General features: G+C 33.2%; 2 protein-coding genes across 4 annotated transcripts in view; both read right to left on the reverse strand.

Moving 5' to 3' along the window:
- Positions 1 to 8,613: 8,613 nt before the first annotated feature.
- LOC142984274 (uncharacterized) lies at positions 8,614 to 11,966 on the reverse strand. The gene is made up of 3 exons (XM_076131754.1): positions 11,839 to 11,966; positions 10,535 to 11,756; positions 8,614 to 10,190 (listed from the first exon to the last, which is right to left on the reverse strand). Exons 2-3 carry the CDS (start codon positions 11,666 to 11,668, stop codon positions 10,077 to 10,079), a joined length of 1,248 nt encoding a protein of 415 aa, XP_075987869.1. The 5' UTR covers positions 11,669 to 11,756; positions 11,839 to 11,966; the 3' UTR covers positions 8,614 to 10,076.
- A 308-nt stretch (positions 11,967 to 12,274) lies between these two features.
- The window catches only part of Gk2 (Glycerol kinase 2), a 39,827-nt gene continuing 30,461 nt past the window's right edge, over positions 12,275 to 21,640 (reverse strand). For 2 of the 3 annotated variants that reach the window (XM_076131443.1, XM_076131442.1), the window contains exons 9-13: positions 20,714 to 20,891; positions 19,935 to 20,015; positions 19,557 to 19,681; positions 18,948 to 19,085; positions 17,070 to 18,524 (exon numbers count right to left, since the gene is read on the reverse strand). In XM_076131443.1, coding sequence (XP_075987558.1) covers positions 17,905 to 18,524; positions 18,948 to 19,085; positions 19,557 to 19,681; positions 19,935 to 20,015; positions 20,714 to 20,891 — 1,142 coding nt within the window. In that variant the 3' untranslated portion in view covers positions 17,070 to 17,904. Of the gene's footprint in view, positions 15,730 to 17,069; positions 18,525 to 18,947; positions 19,086 to 19,556; positions 19,682 to 19,934; positions 20,016 to 20,713; positions 20,892 to 21,640 lie in introns of those variants that run through there. The other variant, XM_076131444.1, reaches the window with a different exon arrangement.

Below are 21,640 nucleotides of genomic sequence, written 5' to 3' on the forward strand. Positions count from 1 at the left end.
CTTCCTGTTTCCTATTGGTAGGTGCGTTATTGTAGTAGCATTCTTCCTTATTTGAATTTAATTGATTCTAAGATCATATGACTAGTGAGCGCGGTGAAAGAACTTTTTGCTAAATAGTACGCGCTGTAGATATTTGTTAGTTGTTAATAATACAATTGATTGTATTTTGCATGACTAAGGGCCTATAGGCCTACCCGTACCTTGAAGAAAGGAAACATGTCATGATTTCGACTCGTATATTATACTCATAATATAAATTTAACCCATTAATGTTCCACTGCTGGGCAAGGGTCTCCTCCTGGGAATGAGAGAAAGGTTAGGCCTTGAGTCCACCACGCTGGCCAAGAGCAGGTTGGGGACTTTGCATAGCTAAGGAACTCTCACGCACGTAACTCCTAAAAGTAATTGGTGTGTTGCCTCGGGTACGAAGCTTCGACCATTCGCATGGGAATCACAACTTAAACCACTCGGCTATCACTATTCTTAACACATACATAATAATACGTCATCATTTTAAGTAAATTCTGAAGTTAATAGCACAGGTATATGATTATTATAGTAGTTATAAATCAAGACTATTTAACATCAACGTAACGTGTTCAATACAAACAGCTAGACAATTACTATAATAGAATTCAAAGGAATACTCCGGGCGCTTATTACCTAGGCAGTCAAGATGCCTAGATAAAGCCTAAATATTTGTCTGAAACTTGTTAGTCTATGTAAATCCTGTAGGAATTTGCTGCTAAGCTAATTAATAGTTTATTTATGTAGTATTAGTGTGGCAAGCGACGTGTTTCATAATGGTAATATCATAAGTTTGTGTGGGTTGTTTGATCTTGTTACTCGTGATTTAATCTCGTTATTGATAATAATATCTGACAGGTAAACTTCCACCTTTCTTTTCGAAGTGTTTTTGAGTAATAAGGCATAAAAACCCCGTAGAATTGAGAAACTCTCCTTTGTTGAAGTTGTCTAAATTGGTTGAACCAATTTAAAAGATAGTTAACAATATTTCGGGTCAGAAAAATCTATTTATTTTGAAAGCAGTAAGCAAAACAAAAACTATTTTTATATCATATTTTTTTTGGTATTTAGGAAAATCCTAACTAGAAATCCGGTAAACAATAATTTTATTCATCGGTACTTTTTAACTATTGACAACTTATATATTTTAAAATATTCACTATCGATTACTTTTACCGTTTCATTTAATAGCAATCTTGAAACTCACAAATATAAGTATCTAATATTTGTTTACGAAAAGATGTAAGCTCTTTACCTACACTGTAAAGGAAATAAAAAGGGCACCTTTGTAGATCTCGTCTTTCTTAAAGATTGATTTGAAGGTAAAAATCCTTTGGATAGCGGAGATTAGAATTTACAGGCTCGTCTTGTATAACGTTTATTCGTAGAAGAGGTGAAATTTGCAGCCGTTTCGAAGGATATTCGCTTTTTGTACCATGTTTAAGTGAAAAATATTTGAATTTTGTGCGCTGAGGTTTTTTGTTTGTAGTACGATACTTTTTTACTTACCTACTACAGTCTTTAACACATTATCTTAAAACTCTTCTCTTTAAACCTGTTTAGGATAAAAAATAATATACGGGTGGGAATTGTTAATTATGATTATCTTACTAAAAGCAATTTAGGTTCCTCACTTTAAATTGGTTATTTAGATTCTAATTGTTGATGCTGTTTAATTCCTATCAGTAATAAGATGTTTTTTAATATGATTATTATTTTTGTATTTTGTAGCCAGATATATTTGTAGATAAACTTTACCCTCCTCTAAGACATATAAGACGGTGTTCAGTAAATGATGTAAGCTGTGATTGATATACAAAAGCGAGTAGAGAAGACATTATCTACTTTAAAAAGTAACAATCCGTCGTTTAAATACCTCATTTTGGTTTAAAAATAAACACAAGTTTGTAAGTGGAAAGCAACATGATCATATACTGTCTAGACTAAACCAATACTGTTAAAGCAAAACGACTTCGGAGACCACTAACTCCTTGAGAGATGTCAGTTTACGATTTAAAAGATTTCTCTAGTTATATACCCTTCTAAATAATTTAATGCTAGATTTATTAGTATTTTACAACAGACATTTTGAAATTAGCTATAAAACTTTGTTTGTTTTTCTTTTTAATTTAGTGGAAACCATTTTTTCACATTTGACTTAAGTTTATAAACAGCCTGAGGAAAATGTAGGATTTTTTTTTCTATTGATATTTGTGCAGGTCGTCATGTGCACTACATGACTGGTGATCTGTGGTTCGATTTCCGGGACCGGCTAATAGTACTAATTAGCGTTTTCATATTTAAGTATATTAGGATATCCCTCAATAGAAGCCCGGAGTAAGGAAGGTGTCCGGTAAATGACAATAAACGCGACCCATATTATATCAGACTAACATTGTTTATGGCAAAACGTGGGTGTATTTTATACACCTCTGCCTATACTTTCAGGTATAACAAGCGTCATAGCTTAATGCACAAATCGAATCCCAACTAATAATGCTAATAGCTAAGACTCTCTGATCGATATTCCAAAAGCTAATATTACATAAGTTATTCATGTCATTCAATCACAAATATCTTAACTCAAGAACTATTCCAACTTAGAATGACATCAAAAATATTAAGATCGTAATATTTTAGTGTCGGGTACATCAAACAGTAATTTAACCGTGGCTGGAAAGTTCTACATTCTATGCACTCTGTCACTGAAGATCCAACTTTTAATTATTGTGACAACAAAATTGGTAACCATGGGACATTTAAGAACATAAATTTTAACCCATTTCGGTCCTTTTGTCTGGCATTGATTTTCTTTTCCGGGATTAGCCCTTGAGTCCACATTAACCATTGTTTAAGACTTAGTCCATAATAATTATTATCGTTTGTATTACCCTGAGAACTATTTGCAGTTACTCGCAGGCAAGCTAAAGCTTTCTTAGGAGTAACTGCCGATTTTAACTAAGATACTTACTTATATACCACCAAAATCAAATAAAAAATGTCATAACTGCGTATTTTAAAAATATTTCCCTACGTTTATTGAACAATGAAGTAGACTTTATCTTATTTTGTTTAGTTTTAAAAGCACATCGGTAATAGATACCTACTAATATGACTTACATATTCAATATTAAAAAAGTATATAGTGCCTTCTATCTTATTTTTTTTATCGCTGGGACTGTCCCCATATAAACAAAAATGGATGGCCACAAGATTGAGGTGTAACTTAAAATATACTAATTTTGGAACTAGTCTAGACTCTAGACAGATGTTCTATAGAACTAACTTAAATATCTCAACTAGGTTCCCAACAAAGTTTTTCATCATGTTTTTTAAACTTGCGTTTTCTTGGTTTAAATATTCTTTGAAATGAATTTATGATTGAGAATTCTGATTTACTTGGTATTAAAGTTATTAAAATGAACGCTACTTCTTTTATGTTTTAATTCTAAAAGTAAGTAAATATCTAAACCTACTAATTTTAATCATTAGTAAGCTTAAAATATTTGAAAAACGTACAAAAAAATGTGTAAAAAGCATATAAGGAATACCTTTTTTTTAAGAAAGAAAACTCCCGCACTATGGTTTTTTTTTAATCTTGTTACTCATCAGTCGAAAAATTGTGACTTGAAAATATTTTGTGTTTTAATTTAATAATACAATGTTGCTGGAGGAATTCGGCATAAAGCCAGGATTCATCAAGCTAAACAAAAAAAGAGACATATAATGACATTTCTTGGGCAAAATAAATAGATTTTCAAAGGGTTTTATTCCTCGATTTCTTAGTTATTTATTGGAATAATTAAGTGCTTCAGTAGAAGGACCATTTATATCTTCTACGGCTTACACAAATGACTCTTAGAATCACGCGAAGGGGCTATTTATTTTCTAATCGTAACGTTTAGTCGGCCGTTAGAGCTGGGTGAAATGTGAATCATATAGGCGTTTACTTAGTTATTATTTACTATTGTAGAAGAAGACGCTAAAATATAGTATTATTTTTTAATTGTAACAATTGTAATTGTAAAAAACCTGTTGGATAAAGATGTGAATATGACTTTATATACTATACAACGTGTCCCAAAACTCAACGTCAAAACGAAAACCTGACCTAGGCCGAGTTGTGTTGGCTCTCAAAAAATATTAAAAAAAAATCTATCTCGTGTAGTTTAAAAATGGCAACCATTTTTGTAAAATTGCCACCCTCTGATGAGTTTAGTCTACTGTGGCAACAAATGACTTCTTTTCTAGTTCTTTTTTTATGTGGAGTATTCTTAAGTAACGCTCCCACAAAATTCAATTTATTATTTGCACACAACTTCATTGGAATATCAGAAAATATCCCTTTTATGGCGAATTATGCCGTGAAAATAATTTCATCACTCAACTTTGACAGTCTGTCCTGAAAAATATTTGTACTACGATTTTTCGGCATGTACCTTCAAAAGTTGGCGCATTTAATGAGCTTTCGAAAATGGTATAACACTTACTAAATTATTTCATAGACGATGAGAAAATAAAAAAAATCTTGAGATAGTCGATATTTAACGTATTATTAGTTCGTCATAAAACTTTCTCAAAATTATTCTAATGTCATCTAGGCGTTCTGTGAGGTGTAATTAAAGAGAAGTCATGTTTAATTATTGACGATTAAGAAAAGGTTCATTTAAATAATCATTAGATTTTTAATAATAATTGATCTTTATTTAAACAATCCCAAATACAATAAATGTCACTAACACCATGAATGTAGCGTCACTATCCGTCCCACTCTTAAATTTCTTCGTCGCTTTATGCGACTGCCGACCAAGAGGTCTCGGGTTCGAATCCTGGGTCGAGCCAAAAAGTAATTTTAGAGATTTTCTGTTAAAAAAATTCTCAGAGATTGCCCGCAGGTAGGAAGTTGATGTAAGGGACCTCCGTGCCTCGGAGAGCACGTAAAGCCGTCGGTCCTGCGCCTGACCTCTCTCTGGTCTTGACGGTTTAGCCGTCCCACCGGACTATGAGAGTGTACCTGTGTATTGTGCACACACTTGGCCACTATAAACAAAAACCTGCACTGTTGGCTGGTTTCAATGAAACTGACCGCTGTATCCGAAATCTACCAGGACAACATCATCACAGAACGCCTAGATGACATTAGAATAATTTTGAGAAAGTTTTATGACGAACTAATAATACGTTAAATATCGACTATCTCAAGATTTTTTTTATTTTCTCATCGTCTATGAAATAATTTAGTAAGTGTTATACCATTTTCGAAAGCTCATTAAATGCGCCAACTTTTGAAGGTACATGCCGAAAAATCGTAGTACAACTATTTTTCAGGACCGACTGTCAAAGTTGAGTGATGAAATTATTTTCATGGCATAATTCGCCATAAAAGGGATATTTTCTGATATTCCAATGGAGTTGTGTGCAAATAATGAATTGAATTTTGTGGGAGCGTTACTTAAGAATACTCCACATAAAAAAAGAACTAGAAAAGAAGCCATTTGTTGTCACAGTAGACTAAACTCATCAGAGGGTGGCAATTTTACAAAAATGGTTGTCATTTTTAAACTACACGAGATAGATTTTTTAAAATTATTTTTTGAGAGCCAACACAACTCGGCCTAGCTCAGGTTTTCGTTTTGACGTTGAGTTTTGGGACACGTTGTATATACATCCAAAACATTTTTTTATGGTTCCGTAGCCAAATGGCAAAAAACGGGACTCTTATACATTCGTCGTGTCTGTCTGTCTGTCCGTCTGTATGTTACAGCTACTTTCGTCCGAAACTATTATGACTACACAATTGTTTTTCGTAAAATAAAATATAATAAATTCCATTCCAACATATTGTACCTATATAGATTTAAAAGAAAGTACCTACTTATCCTGCATGGAGGTTATGTGTAGAAAAACGGCAGAAACATAAAACAAAACATTTAAAATAATTTCCATGCACATAAACATAACTCACAAACAAAAAACAACAATAAAAAAAGCTTTACTAATCTCAGGGTGTTTCCTTCCCCTGTAATCGGAACAAATTATGTTGTCCACCGCACTAATGGCGGCCGGCCTTTTAATAACAAAATAACATGTCACTAGGGGTAATATAACGTGTATTATTCTGTCTAATTAACGTGCCTGGGTTGGTGCTATTGTTTTAGGCAGTGATTCTCAACATAGGGGCCACGAGAGGCGACACAATCCTACTAATATTATAAATGCGAAAGTTGCAAAATGTAATGTGGCGTGCCTATAAGTACCTATCGTATATGTAGTTGTGGGTATCTCTATTATCTAAATCCTGTAGGCTTTGTAAATAGGAATTATTGAACCGTATCGATGTTGTTCTTACATTATTGATATAGTCTAACAATCAGCCAACATGTTTTTTAATAGCGACATGTTTGATGGGGTCGCGAATAGTGTCTCACCACATTACCCTTTTATGATGTCACGGGGCAACAGTTTGACAACCACTGCATCAATGTATATCATAAATACTTAACCCCTTGTTATTCTACGGCAGCAACCCCGTAGATAAAGAATAAACATTTATTAAACGTATTGTTTTCATTATTTAAAACGAAAACAGAATGTTTTAAAAGGGGGGTTATGTCCGTGTTCCTGTTTAGATTTTGAATACATTGTGGCTGGTAATTAACTATGTTGATTTATTATCATTTAAACGTTAATTATCTACTAAGTAAATCTGTTTATATTTTATAGGCACTTAATGATAAAAGCTCGGATCAGCCGAACAGCATCAGATTTGCATCAATTATCCATAGTAATCAGGTAGGTAAATCTCAATATAACTACACGGTAAAAATAAATTTATATAAATATATGGTGTACCTACAAAATTGAGGATCAGCATTTTCTACACGTAATGTGCTTTGTTGACTTAAACTTCAATAAGAGTTGCAGCATAATTATCAAGACATCTCATCAATATGAGGCAATCTTGATAATTATTTGCTTGAGATATTTAGGAGCTCCGTAACTGTAAAAACTGACGATCCTCTAGCGTATTTCCAAACGACGATTTCATCTTTTTTTTTAATCTAGTGCTTAGTTAATTCACACTACCGGACCTTAATCACGGCATAGCGGCTTTATGTCAATGGAATACTTACCTATAAACTTGATCTTGTATAGCCACTGTCTACACACGCCAAATCACCTTCAATCCAAACTACAAATAGTAAACTAACGGACAAAGTTGTACCTGAGCATCTAGCTGCGAACAATAGAAGCTCAATGGAACTAGTAGATGACAAGATAGGTTCTGTTCTAAGTGCTGTAGAGACGGAATAACATAGTTTCAAGAATGGACACAATAGTTAGGAAGCAACTGATTTGTGCATTTAGTGTTTCGTAACACAATTTTGTTAATATGCTATTATTGCACGAATCAGGTCCCTTCCAAACCTTTCAAGAATAATCTTTTACTAACGTTTATTTAGTAAAAGATTATTCTTGTAAACCTTGCATGCCTAAAAATTTGTTTAAAACATTTATTGAGGGCATGCAAAGTCCCCAACCCGCACTTGGCCAGCGTAGTGGACTCAAGGCCTAAACCTTCCCTCTTTACGGGAGGAGACACTTGCCTAGCAGTGGGACATTAATGGGTTAAATTTATAACGTTTATTTAAATTTACTTACTAAGATAATTAGGCATTTCAATTTTCTTCTTTAAATAGTCCGTTAGTAAAATTTATTGGAAAACTAGCTTTTACCCGCGACTTCGTCCGCCACCTAAATTTTCCCATGGGAACGCGTAATTTTCCCGGGGTAAAAAGTAGCCTATGTCCTATCAGGGGTATCAAAATATCTCCATATCAAATTTCATGCAAATTATTTCAGTAGTTTAGGCGTGATTAAGTAACAGACAGACAGAGTTACTTTCGCATTTATAATATTAGTATGGATACTACAGGCATTTTGCGGATAGGTAACCACCAAAACGGATTTTCTTATGAAGAGTTCTTATTCGGGATTATAAGGGTAACCCAGTTTAGTACTTATTTGATTTATTAATTAGTGGGTAACTCGTAACCGGTCCTATAAGACAAGATGTATGGATGTGCATGTAAACTTAAGGCGCTTAACACACTGCCCCGCACCACGCAGCGTAGCGCGTGAATGCGTGTTCGAACGTTGCTTGTAAGTATCTCCGTTTGTATGGAAAACACGCACAGTCTAACACACAGAAAATGCATCCACGCGCGTTCATACGGATCACGCGCATACACGCGGAGAAACATGCACCCCCGCGCGTAGGTGCGGGGCGAGACGCAAGGTATGGCATACCGAATCCCGCAGTGCCGCGCGTGATTTTTATCAAGACTATCGTGATGCTCAGTACTGCACGACCACCACAGAGAACGGCGAATAAATGAGAGCCGCCGTGCGTGAATCTACAAAACACACCTACGCGCGTGAGTGCGCAAAAAACCCGCACGATGATGCAGATCTGCACTCCCGCAGGAACGCGCGTAGGTGCGTCGACACGCAATATGCAGCATGATGCGGGGCAGTGTGTTAATCGCCTTAGGGCATTGTTTTAAAAATAAAAGACAATTTACACAACATTAAATGTCCAATTTATTTTTCATTACATTTTCGAATACTTCAGTTCATTTTAATAAATTAATCTTACATCTACGTGTTTTACTTCCAAGATTTGGGCAGTAATTTCAGACTATTGATTCTTCACGCAACACTATAGAATAACCCTCTTATTCATAAACACACTATAAACCTATTTTAGTTAAAAATACTACTACAATATGTTTTCTCTTTTTCATTTCGCTAAGGAGTGAAAGAAACAAAACTCTTTATAAGTCTTGCATAATTTCATATATTTTTATGAATAAGAGGGTAAATCATTAATCGCGGTTCTTTCAAAAGGTGTAAAGCTCTATAATTAACATTTGCTAAAGACCATCCTTTTTTATCACTATTGGGAACTATGAATTAGTGTCTACAACTCTACACAGTTTTAAATATAATTCTGACCAATTCTTGAATAGTATTATAATAGTAGTAGGTACAAATAAATAGTAATTAGCCCCAGGCTAATCAGATTGACTACAAATAGTCAAAGTGTCACCAAAAAGATTTGAGGTGACAAAATCACAACACTTTGGTACCAATAAATTAAATCTCAAATGTTGTGTTTAAACACAAATTTATGAAAAATGAGACCTAAATCCTAACTATCACATTTGATATAATGACTATCGTGAATTTTGGCCAAGTCGCATATCCGAATACGTGATACATAGCATTACTTTCAATAAATTAATCTTAATAACTAAGTGCTTTATCCACGCAAACTGGATAAAAAAAGGGCGAAACACTACCCTAAAATTGAATTTTCAATAATTTATTAGTAATAGTATAAAATAGTTGACAAATTATAGTCAGGTCAATCAGAAGATTCGGCCTCGAGATAGTCAGTTCTACCTACAAAATTAGGATAGTCAATGTAAGTATCCTGCAAATGGTTTTTTTGTATCGTCTCTAACGATAATATATTATTTAAATATGTTTCACAATGAATTTCTTTGAGAATAAATACATAATTCTAAGTATCACATTATTTTTTCGAATAAATAAGGTTTCAGGTTACACATTAGTTTTTAAATAAGTTAATTCTAACACTAAAAGTTGATAATGGATTAAAATCCACAGGAAAAAAAAATCGCAGCATTTTTCACACAGTAAAAAAACGCATAGGACAGGATGGAAAAATATGAAAATACTGTAAGCATTGATTGAAGATGTGAATGCAGTAGTTTTTTTTCCACCCAGTTTAGTAAAGTAAAGTCAAGTGGGCATAACTGGAAAACTAGATTCATTGTTAAAAATATCAGCTAGCTTAATCCAAACAATAATAATAATATTTAAATCAATGTTTAATTACGCACATGTTTGGAATTTAAAAGAAAGATTTCAAGTTAGAAATCGGTTGAATTCAAAATCTTATGTCGAGAGTAAGCTAGCAGATATAAATATGACTTATATAGGAAATACAAGCTTTTGGTTTACGCAATAGATTTCAAAGACGGTAAATCAAGGCGCAGTCGGTCTCGTACTATTAGAAGACGTTTGTACAGTGCCATCTTGTTCTCAGAAAACTTGATGTTGTTTTCTCGTTCCTGAAAAAATAAAAACATATGATTTAATAGAAGCTATATTTGTCTCAATATTAAATCTCACTATCTTGTATATCATGGACTGCTATAGTGAACAGTGCTATTGAGATACAGTCACAGTAAATATATTTTATATTTCACTTTCATTTCATGAAACTATGAGATACCCTTGACACAATAAGGCAAAAAATACCAATAGCTTTGAGGCTTTAAGATTTAAAATAATAAATTAAGTATCCAGTCTATACAACAAAAGCAAAAGGAACTCAGTCAGTTACACTTTCAGAATAACAGAGGTCATAGGAAGGTTAACTACAAAGACACAAAAAACAATTGTATTTACTTACATGTGGAAAGAAATCAATCTCCAATACGAAAATTTCAAAAAATGTTGATACTATTATTACTGGGCCCGTCTTCCTTTCGCACACATCCAACTGCACCGCATATTTACTGTCGGGTAACTGAGCGAGCTTCTCAAATATCGGTTTAGACTTATACTGCTGACTCGCTAGTCGGTACAGCAAGATCTCCCCAGTTCTAGTTCCTAGTAGTGTAAAGTCCCCATAAAAAAACAGTGCAGTGACATGCGGAAAGTCTAAATACAAATGTTTGCCCACCTCAGTCTCAATTTGAAATATATTTCTCGAAAAACAAACATAATTTTTATGGCTTATTGCACGAATATGTTTGATTTGTTTCATCCATTCTGGTGGACAGTCTACTGTCCTTTCGCTGACAGAATTATTTTCTGTATTCAAAGTGATAATTTTACCATTAACTGTAAATAAGCTCAGCATTTTAGAATTGTATTGGATTTCTCTTATATCATAGTCACAGCACAATAAACGTTTTGATGCAATATTTCGCTTTGATAGATCAATTTGGAAAACATCCCTGTTTTGGTAGAAATACAATTGGAGCTCATCTAGGACAAAATCCTGTCCTTCAAAGAATCCTTGGGTCATATGAGGCTCCCAGTCAACATTTCGCTGAATTAGTATACCGCGTTCAAGAAGCAATACAGTCGCATGGCGATTATTTGATATTTTCAAGCATTGTTTTTCAGGAACTACAACTGGCAGGTACTTTAGGCTGCTGAGGTCATACAATACTATACCTCTAGTGTCTCTTAAAGGCAGGATCCCGTAGTTAATCTCTAAAGCGTGGAAAGTATCATGGGAAGCAAATTTGTAGAAGTCACGGCATTCTCGCACTCGTTCTTGAAGATGAACCATTCGTGACCATTGCGTCATGTTTTTATAAATGTAGTACCATAAATCGCTACTCCCGCACTTTCTGCCGGCGACGGACGATGGGCCCGAGTATTCCCGCCAGCATGCCTTCTCCCATATACTCGAGGTACCATCGATAACTTCCTTCCATTGCTTGCACACTCTTCGACATTTACCAACGTTACAGCCATCTAATTTTCCTAAGATTTCAATGAATACCTCCAGCGGTAGATCGTTAATATTCATCTTGGGTAATATTTATCCGATTTCATTCAATTTTGATTGTGTTTATGCAACGTTTGTCTCACTATACACTATTTTTTATTACGAAGAACTGAAAAGTTACAAACGCTTCAATGATTAATCTTAAAACAAAAAAGTTGTTTAGTTTTACATTGGTTTGCAATCAAACTTACCAATATTATCCAATAAAAGATCCTAATATGTTATAGAAATCAATAATAAACTGTTGAACTCGTGATTTCGGCATTTTGTTTGTAAATATTGTCTCTGACTGTCATAGACTATAGATAATCAACTGTCGCTTGTAAAAACCATAGACAATAATTAATTGTTTGAAGTTTCGTTCGAAAGTCATAAGCATTAAAATTATTTATAATGTGATTTTCCACAGCTCAAGTAAATGTCTTTGTTTCTATTCATATTAAAATTAGTTTTCATCTGCAATTTTTGTTCAGTTTTTATCCTGATTTAAATATACACACACGAAATTTGGTTGTCTTGACGTTCCATCCAGGTTGCTCTGCCTGATGTATTCGTAATTTACCTATAATTTTGTAACTGTTATAAAAGAAGGAAATAATAAAACAATCAACTAAAAAAACTGTATTTTATTGAATGCTTACACCATACCATTTTATACACCAAATTACATTCAGAATATTGCACTAGTTGCGTAAGGAAATACACCATCATTCTTCGAAATTCCAACAGTTTTTGAAGGACTAAAGTATTTGAGATCAAATCTACATGATATGTTTTCTAATTAGAAAAATTACATCCGGTCTGAAAAGACAGTACTCTACGGACTACAAGGGTTAGTCTACACATAAGACTGATTTTATTGTAACGCTTACGAATCGCTTATAAGCTTTTATGAAAAATAAATATTCGCTCGCGGCGCTCATATTAAGCGTTAGTATTTAGCCTATAAAATCAGCCTTCAAGATTATTTTACATAAGTTAGGTACAATTCTGAATTCGGTAGAATAATATCGTTACTACTTTTTATTACAATTACAGGATTCCAAAATTAATATTTATTTAGAAATATTATCTATATTTTTACAAATTCTGTGACGAGAGTAATTTATTGTGATGTTTATTTCTAATGTCAGTGTTTTTATGCATTTTATATTTTTAGTCTTTACATTAACTGAGAATATCTAAACTTTAATAATAAGAATCTTTAGTAAAACCTACTATGGATAAATGCTTAACAATTTTCTGTTAATAAGGAACAAAGGGAATAGTTTAAAATTTCAGTTTCACAACCCAAATGTAATATAATCGATGTACAAAAACGTAATCGTTGTCAAATATAACCAATCGTAAAAATATTTCTTAAATGCAATAAATGGTGTAAATTAATAATTAATAATCATTTTAATTATTCGTCATAATAATCGGTAATTCATATTAAAATTCAAATATAATTAAAATTTAAGTACAAAAATTATAAAGATGTAAAAAATGTGAGTTTCTTTTATATCAATAATAATATTTATAATCGAAGTCAATTTAGCTGTTACTTTGTAAATGAAATTAAATTGGAAGAAATTGATTATGTATTGTAAAACCAACACGGTGACTAGTCGCTTAAAACCATAATTCTGTACAAATGTCTATTTCTTTGTCCTTCCACGCCAAAACAGCAAAACCATTTTGTTATAGATTATTATACCAGGTTATTATAACATTAACTTTTTTAACCAAAGCCAGTTGCTTTAGCTATTAATTGTAATATGTTTAAATAAAATCTATGGTCAATTAATTAAGTTCAGTTCCACTCATTTATACCTATAATTATTTCTTTTACAATGTAACAGCAACCATTTTTACATTTATTCAATCTTCATATATAAACAACATAATATTTATCGAAAAAATATCAACAACGCCTATTGCCAGTGTCAATAACACTATCTGCAGTGATCGATAAGTATACTCAAGTTCACAGGTAAGATATCTATGGTATCAATCTAACAGCAGTAGCTTAAAACAAGTCACAGTATTGAACTTTTGTTACTAGCGATAGAGTATTGAAACTGGCCACTTTAAAATTATTGCGATGGTTTATCTTGCTTAGCAAGCAATTTGTGATGTTGGTACGACTTTCAGTCATTATGTTGGTAACTAATAGCACTTAAAAATAATACTAAAATCTACACTGTTTCCCAAATTAAATAAATAGTTGAATAATCCTGAAATTTAATAATGCAATAGGAATGGTTCCACATTACAACTTGATAGAAATATCTATGAAATTAGTTTCAGACACAATGTTATTTCATTAATAACAATCGAGACTAGTTAATGAATGATTTAAAAACATATTAAGTTATAATAATATATATTGTGGTATATTAGCACTAATCATTATAGTAGGTACTATCACCTAGCGTTTTGCTTTTTCATCCTGGGTGTCCGAGCCCAAAAGTGATTGGTTGTGATCAACTCAATTTATTTCATTTATAATAGTTTTGATTATTAAATGACCACCACTATTTTAAATGGAACAAATTGCCAGTAAAAGGCAATAGTAATTTAATTCATAAACATTGGACTATACGAGCTGAGAAGTCAAAATACTTAGCTTATTTTCATAGATGGTTCATACAAGTTGTACAGTACGTGGCTTATAAAAAATGCCAATTCACACAATTATACATTACGTATTCAATAGGCAAAATATCCCTAAAGGAATAATAAATTAAAAACCCAAATGCAAACGCAAGTTACAGAACCATAATTAATAAAATGACAACATTTTTGTTAAAATTTGTAAAGTATGCAAATGTTTGAGAAAATAATTATTTTTGTATCTGTTGCCAAGAAATTAACTATGATTCCGAATTAGAAAACTACTTACAAAAAAAACTTAGGTCTAAAATTTATAAAAAGTCGAATAGCGAATTTGCTAGGAATGATTAGCAAAATATCGAACACAATCATAAAATAATTGTTATAGGCTGGTTTTAAAGGTACACTTAATAACCGCGCAAGTAAGCGCTTAAGGGCTGCAAAGAAACTGACGCTACTGAAAAATGCACCTACGAATTCGAATCTTGTAAATGTATAAAAAGACTGAGTTGATTAGGTCTTTAGAAATCTTTACTCTCACTACTCCATTTTGTATTTTCTTTTTTTATTATTCATTTAATAGGATGGCCAATGGCAATCGACCAAGGGGGCTGGAAATCCAAGGGAGAAGCGCTTGCGCAGTAGTGGGACACAAAAATAGGTTTTAAAATATCGCGTGGTTGTAAGCACAACAGTAAAATCAGCCTACAGTAAATTTCACTAGGTTTGCTTAAAAACTAATCAAATAGTCTTAACGAGGTCAAAATTACAAGTTAGGTATAGAAATAGTTACATTTTGTACTTGTTATTAACAAATATCAAAAATTGATTCATTTACAGACCTTACATATTTTGATCTTTCTGAATAAAAAATGTTTTAATAATAATCAAAAATTGAGATGACATAAATGCAATTAAATAAAAAATTGATCGAGACATTGATTCATTTAGTTTTTCGAGAATAAAAGCAAAAAAGGATAAAATAATAAAATAGATTTGAATTTGATATTAATATTACAATAAGACAATTTCTTTATTATACCATTTTTTGCTTTTAAATTACCGTCGAGGTATTTAAAACTTATAATAAGTTTAATCATATACATTGATACCTAATTTAATTAAATAGCAACACCAATAAATATCAAGAATTATTAGCTATAATTCAGAATTATTAGATACATTCAGAATTTAAAGTCCAACCTATTAGAAATAATCATTTATACACATCAATTTAATTCATTAAAAGGAAATATATTTTTTACTCGTGAAAAGATACTATTGACACAAAATATGATTTTCCATTAAACAGACATGTCAAACTACTTACATTTGATTCACAAAAGAGTTACTTATTCTAAAACGAATAAAGTCTAATTTCGCTTATCTGTTATTCTTGAGCATATTTGATACGACTAGCATTGTGAAGCTACCTATAATATATAATGTTGCCGGAATTGATGCCAGAAGTCTGAATCTTTCCTCTGTAAAAGAAAACATAAGCAATATTATTTACTAGCTCAAAAAGCTTAAGCTATAAACTGGTATTATTTCGCTTAGAAACCGCGCGGATGCTAAGCGCAGCACTATATTCAACAAGACCTAGAAAAAGCATTTAGATTTCGCTTACCAATCGCGCATTTTATAAGCGAAAAAAAAATCAACTACAAAAATATCTGTGGAAGTTTGTGAAATCAAACTTTAAAAGTTTGTAATACCACAGCATATAAAAAATGACTAACTCTACAATTGGCAAATAATAAGCAAAATTGTACTTATCGTTTGAATTCACAAATTTTCACGGAGAAGTCCATCCAATGTTCACTTTAAATAATAATGAAAACCAGAAACCTTAGTGTATTAATATATCCGCTTAGTGTAAATGTGTATGTATAAATGAATGATGGTTTTGTAAAATATATGTGCGTTCGTGTATCAATGGTTTCCTCCCAACCCATGCTTTGTGAACTTAAAACTAAGTCGCTTATCACTAAAATAATAGCTTACAGTAAGAAGAAATTGAGTTTCGAATCTTATTCTAAATTTAAGTGTGAAAGAGGGCACATATGAAACTATTGTTTAAGTGATTATAACAACATGTTATCAATGCATTGTAGGCACACTCGTTAAGTCGCTGGCTAGTATTGTTCATACCAAAGGGAATAGAAAAGAAAACCTATTGGGTAACTTCAAATTTAGTAACATTTTGGTCTAAATATCTACCCAATAAAGTAGAGCTCTTACTATGTTGAGAAAGATATTTAGCCAAAACTAAGACTTGTAGAGAACATCGATCATCATCACGATAAGGGACTCACGCGTTTAAGATTCGAACGGTACTAAACATTATTGTATATACTTAAATAATACAATCGTCACTTAATAATATTTATCATTTATTTCATATAATAATGCGAATAAATACCTAATAATTAATTTATAAACGTTTTATGACATACGTCGTAAAATAATACATGGTTTATTTCTTTACAAGATTGTATAACAATAATCTTATGTAATAAACTGCATTATCCGAGCCATAACCTTTTATCAACGTCTTATCTAGGTAATAGACAGATTTATCTCATTTATTGGGGTATATAAGGACCATATTTCGTGTGTAGACTTCAGTATTCAATTTAGTATAAACTAAATCGGACGTCTTAGATTTTTATTTAAATATTTTTTTATCGCATGCATTGACATTTTTGGGGTTGCCATAAAAAATAAAAAGTGCTCATGCTGCCACAGCAAAAAAATCTTTTAAAAGTTTCATGCAGAAAAACATCATGCAAGGAGTAACCAAAAAAATTAAAGACCCAAAAGGATAAATAAATAATTTTATTCAATATTCAAGATATTAGCAGTCTTATTTTAATGTTAGTAAAACAATTACATTTGATAACGACACTTTACTAACTAGCGAGGGTTAAGACAGATTCTAGAACATTCTACTCAAGTGTAGCGCAAATTAACGACCAAGGGTCTAAAATAATTAAATACTGTTTAAAAACTGTCTAAAATACTATCAAAACACAGTCAAAAATGATTATTTTTTAATAATAATGACTATTTTGCAACTCAAAATAGCATTTTTGGATCGTTTTTTGGGAATGAATGACCCATTTCATGATAATGTGCGCTTTGTACACTCAATTTGAGACATCATAATACTAAATGTCTTTTAATACCTTTTTAAATTAAACATACATTAAAATTTGGCTCCAACGAGTATCGAATCGTATTCATAAAAAACAGAATACACAATAAACAACTACATATCACCCGGTACTGATTAAGTACATCAAATAAGCCTAAAAACTTCAGACAATTCGAAATCATAAATATCACATTTCAATAACAATTTTATGAACAAACAACGACATTTAGTTAACAAATTACGTACTAATTTGAATTAATTCGAAATACATTCGGGGTTTTTGTTTGCCTAGTTTGATTTCGCGATGATTTTTCATACTTTTGTATAGACTTTTTGCTATAATACTACTATGTTGTCCACTACTTCTTGTCGTTACTATGGCCTATTGGCGAAGTAGCGTAATACAAGTTCTTAGAAAGCCTTTCAGGAACATTATTTCGATAGTATTCGAGGCTAAGCCTACATAAGAGAGTACAACTAACCAATAACCTAAAGAAATTCACGTCGTAGGAGTGTTTGAAATTTTATTGTAAATCGTTTTAAAGAGACCGGGCAGTTTGTCGAAATTGATTTTCTTACTTAAAGACGCTGCTCCGTAACTAAGAGAGCTTAGAAAGGGTTCAGTGACCTTAACAGGTTCTACCATAATGGGGTTGTCATCGCAATCGAAAATAATCTCCGGATCGTTTTCAATAATTTCCTCAATAGACTCCCAGTTAGTCTGCAACTTTTTCTCAGTAGGGCAACACTCGCACATGCCGTAGTCGCACTCTTTCTTACTCATGAAGTATTCGATATCATCGAGTATCGTGTGCTCTGTCTTACGCGTCTTAACGGGGACAAATATGGAGAATTTACGCGCAGAATACTGAAATAACTCTTCGACGTAAGAATTGACTCCTTCGTCTATATTTTTGTCTACTTTTAAGTCTAGAATATGGTTTTCTAGTAGGGAATTCTTCCTACTGTCCGGTGGGGAATGAGTGTCGATACTCTGTTGTGTTACCATGCTATTCTTTCGTTTGGCCTGACCTGTCATGGTGATTGATTTTTTAGACGTCGCCCATCCTAGTGAACGTTGGACTGCCATCTTCCATTTTGTGTATCTTGCGTCGCGATCTGTAAGAGAAAATAATTGTAAGAAAACATGTTTTTACAATGAGTTTCTTTTTTAAATACCAACAAAATGGAGGTCATAAAGAAGGCTTCATTAAACTAGTAAGAGACCTATTTGATCTATTAGGTCGCTAACTTCGAAAATGAAATGACAGAACAAGGACATAAATTATTGAATAATTTATTTTAACACAATACTACAGTGCTAACATCGGTGTTGTCTGATATAAAAAATGGTCATGTTATTTTTCTATAAACAACACTTTCAAAGAACAATTCTCAAGGTCTTTATGTGTTTCTAACGTGGTTAATTCCCTCGGGTGTTTCTTGGTATTTCTTGCGACATGATTAGTGGACTAGAGTGACGTCACTCACCATAGTTTCAACTAGAACGTAATAAAGGTTGTCACAAAGTATAGTACTCACCATCATCAGTGGTGGTAGGCAGGAAGGTGTCGTTCATGGTGTTGTGAGTGCGGAAGGAGTCGAGCGGCCACACGCCGGCCGCGCCGCCCGCCACCACGCCCACGCCCAGCGCAGACATGTCCCACGACTGGGCACGCACTACATACGAAAGGCATGTTAAACCTTATAATTAAAACAGAAGAATGAAAAAGCTTTTTTTGTCAGAAATGATGTCTCAAAAAGTTCCGTTTAAGTATTTAAAATGTCAAATAGAGTGCCACAGATATGATTGAACTCGTACACCTCATGAAACCAAGTAAATATCTTAATTAAGTAGTTTTCTATTAACAATAAAACCGACCAAAAGCAACAAATTGGTATTGCCAATTACAAGAATTCACGTATTCTTATACATATTTTTCGGTTTATAAAAAAAACTGTTTAAAATCGCAAATAAAATGGGTCCCACCATTAACAAAAATGGCTGGCTAGCGGCTATTATTGTCAAATACAAAAGCCCAACAGGACATTGCCCAACCCGCAAATTGAACCCGAAACTTCATGATTAGCAGTCACCTACCTCATAGGCAGTCAAAATATTATTTAACAATATCAAAATTGAATACTTACACACAGGTATACCAATCAGATCAGCTTGCAACTGCATCAGTAAATCATTGGATGTCATCTTGCCGTCTACGTGCAACTTCGCTAATGGCATGCCACAGTCTTTGTTCATGGCTTCCAGAATGTCCCTGTGAATAATAGACCATTAAATATATGCTTATTATACTGGTATTATACTATTCAATATTTCTGGAGAGTATAATAAGCATATATTTAATGACTGAGAATATACTACTAATGAAAGAGGAATGCAAGGATTTGATTTCGAACAGATCATAAAAATATGGCGATTGATCCCAAATGATGAAAGTTATATACTCAAATGCTGTCCATTCAAGGCCAGGAACATAATTGTTGTATCAAAAAACATAAAATACTAACCTAGTCTGAAAACATACAGCTTCCAAAGCAGCCCTTATGATGTGGTTCTTAGTTGTAAATGCTGTCAAACCGCAAATTATTCTGTGAAAAAGAAAATCTTTGTGAGTGACAGCAAGTTTCACCCATGTATCATCAAAGTATCTATGTGAAATTAAAGTTAAAAAATCTTTCAATAAGTATCACTAGAAATAAAATCGTTTGAGGTGCAGTGCAAATACCCAGAAATCGTTATTATATCCCAGAAATACTATACAAATTAAAATAGTATTAACTTTACTACTAAACGACGTTATCCATAAAGTGGAGTACAAGAACCAGTTTAAAAATTCTGCTTGCGGCTACTGCCAGTGTAAGCTGCGCCGAAACGACAAGCAATCCAAGGTAAAATGTAAGTTCGTGTTATGAAATTCCTGTTTAAGCTATACCAACCGGTGGTCCGCGGAAGTCAAAATATGATCCGCGAAACATATTAAAATTTAAAATTTTTAGTATGCACTTTATTTTTAATATACTTACATAGTGGTCCCTGCTAACAAGAATGATATAAAAGTGGTCCCGGACTAAGAAAAGGTTGGGAACCCCTGATCTATACTAATATTCTAAAGCTGAAGAGTTTGTTTGTTCGTTTGTTTGTTTAAACGCGATAATCTCAGGAACTACTGGTTCGAACTCAGTTCGAAAATTTTGTGTTGATTAATCGAGAAAGGTTTTAGGCTACATAACCTCGTGCTACGACCAATAGTATTAGATAAGCATATTATAATAATATATAAACTTACCCTCTAGCATCCTTCCTCCAATAAGGCGCGTACAGTCCACTGAACGCGGGCACAAAGTACACGTCACCAGTAGAGAACACTTGCCCAGCAATATGTTCGGTATCTTGTGCCACGTCCTTGATGAGGCTTAAGTTGTCGCGGAGGAACTTCATAGCTCCACCTGCGACTGCTATGGAACCTAGAAACAAAGGAATTTAAAGTTAGTGGTATGCTTTTGATGTATAATGTATATGGTAAACTAGCTCACACGCGCAACTTCACTAGCGTCGCGTAAGAAAGAATGGGTTATAATTTTCCCCGTTTTTGTAACATTTTTACCCGTACTCTGCTCCTATTGGTTGTAGCGTGATGATATACAACCTATAGCCTACCTTAATAAGTAAGCTATCCAACAGTAAAAGAATTCTTCAATTCGCACCAGTAGTCTAAGTTAAAACTATCATGGTAATAAAAAGTGTACCTGTGTTTGTATTGTACTCATCCTTGCATCATATTTGACGTAACACACGTCGCGTATTATCGGTCACGCAACGCCAGAACAGACATATGTATAGAAAAACACTCGACCGTTCACACTCAACCGATGATGTGTCGGTGCGAAGCCTATACAAATTAAGTTACGCCCGACGCATCTTCCGTCAGATATTCCCTAAAACGACACCCGCGCAGTATTTTGATGAATAATGACAGCCTGGGTTGTCAGAAGAGGGCGTAACTGAGCCAGACATCACAACTACTCTGTTAAATAGAATATAGAATTAATTAAACATTCGTTACCTTCTAAAGCGACGGGCGGCGCGTCAGGTCCAAGTTTATAAGCGACGGTGGTGATGAGTCCGTGCGTGGAGTGCACGCGCCTCGTGCCCGTGTTGTACAGCAGGAAACAACCGCTGCGGTACGTGTTCTTGGCTTGACCCGCTTGTAGAC

The sequence above is a fragment of the Anticarsia gemmatalis genome, chromosome 26 (assembly GCF_050436995.1).
Source record: "Anticarsia gemmatalis isolate Benzon Research Colony breed Stoneville strain chromosome 26, ilAntGemm2 primary, whole genome shotgun sequence".
NCBI classification, from domain to species: domain Eukaryota; kingdom Metazoa; phylum Arthropoda; class Insecta; order Lepidoptera; family Erebidae; genus Anticarsia; species Anticarsia gemmatalis.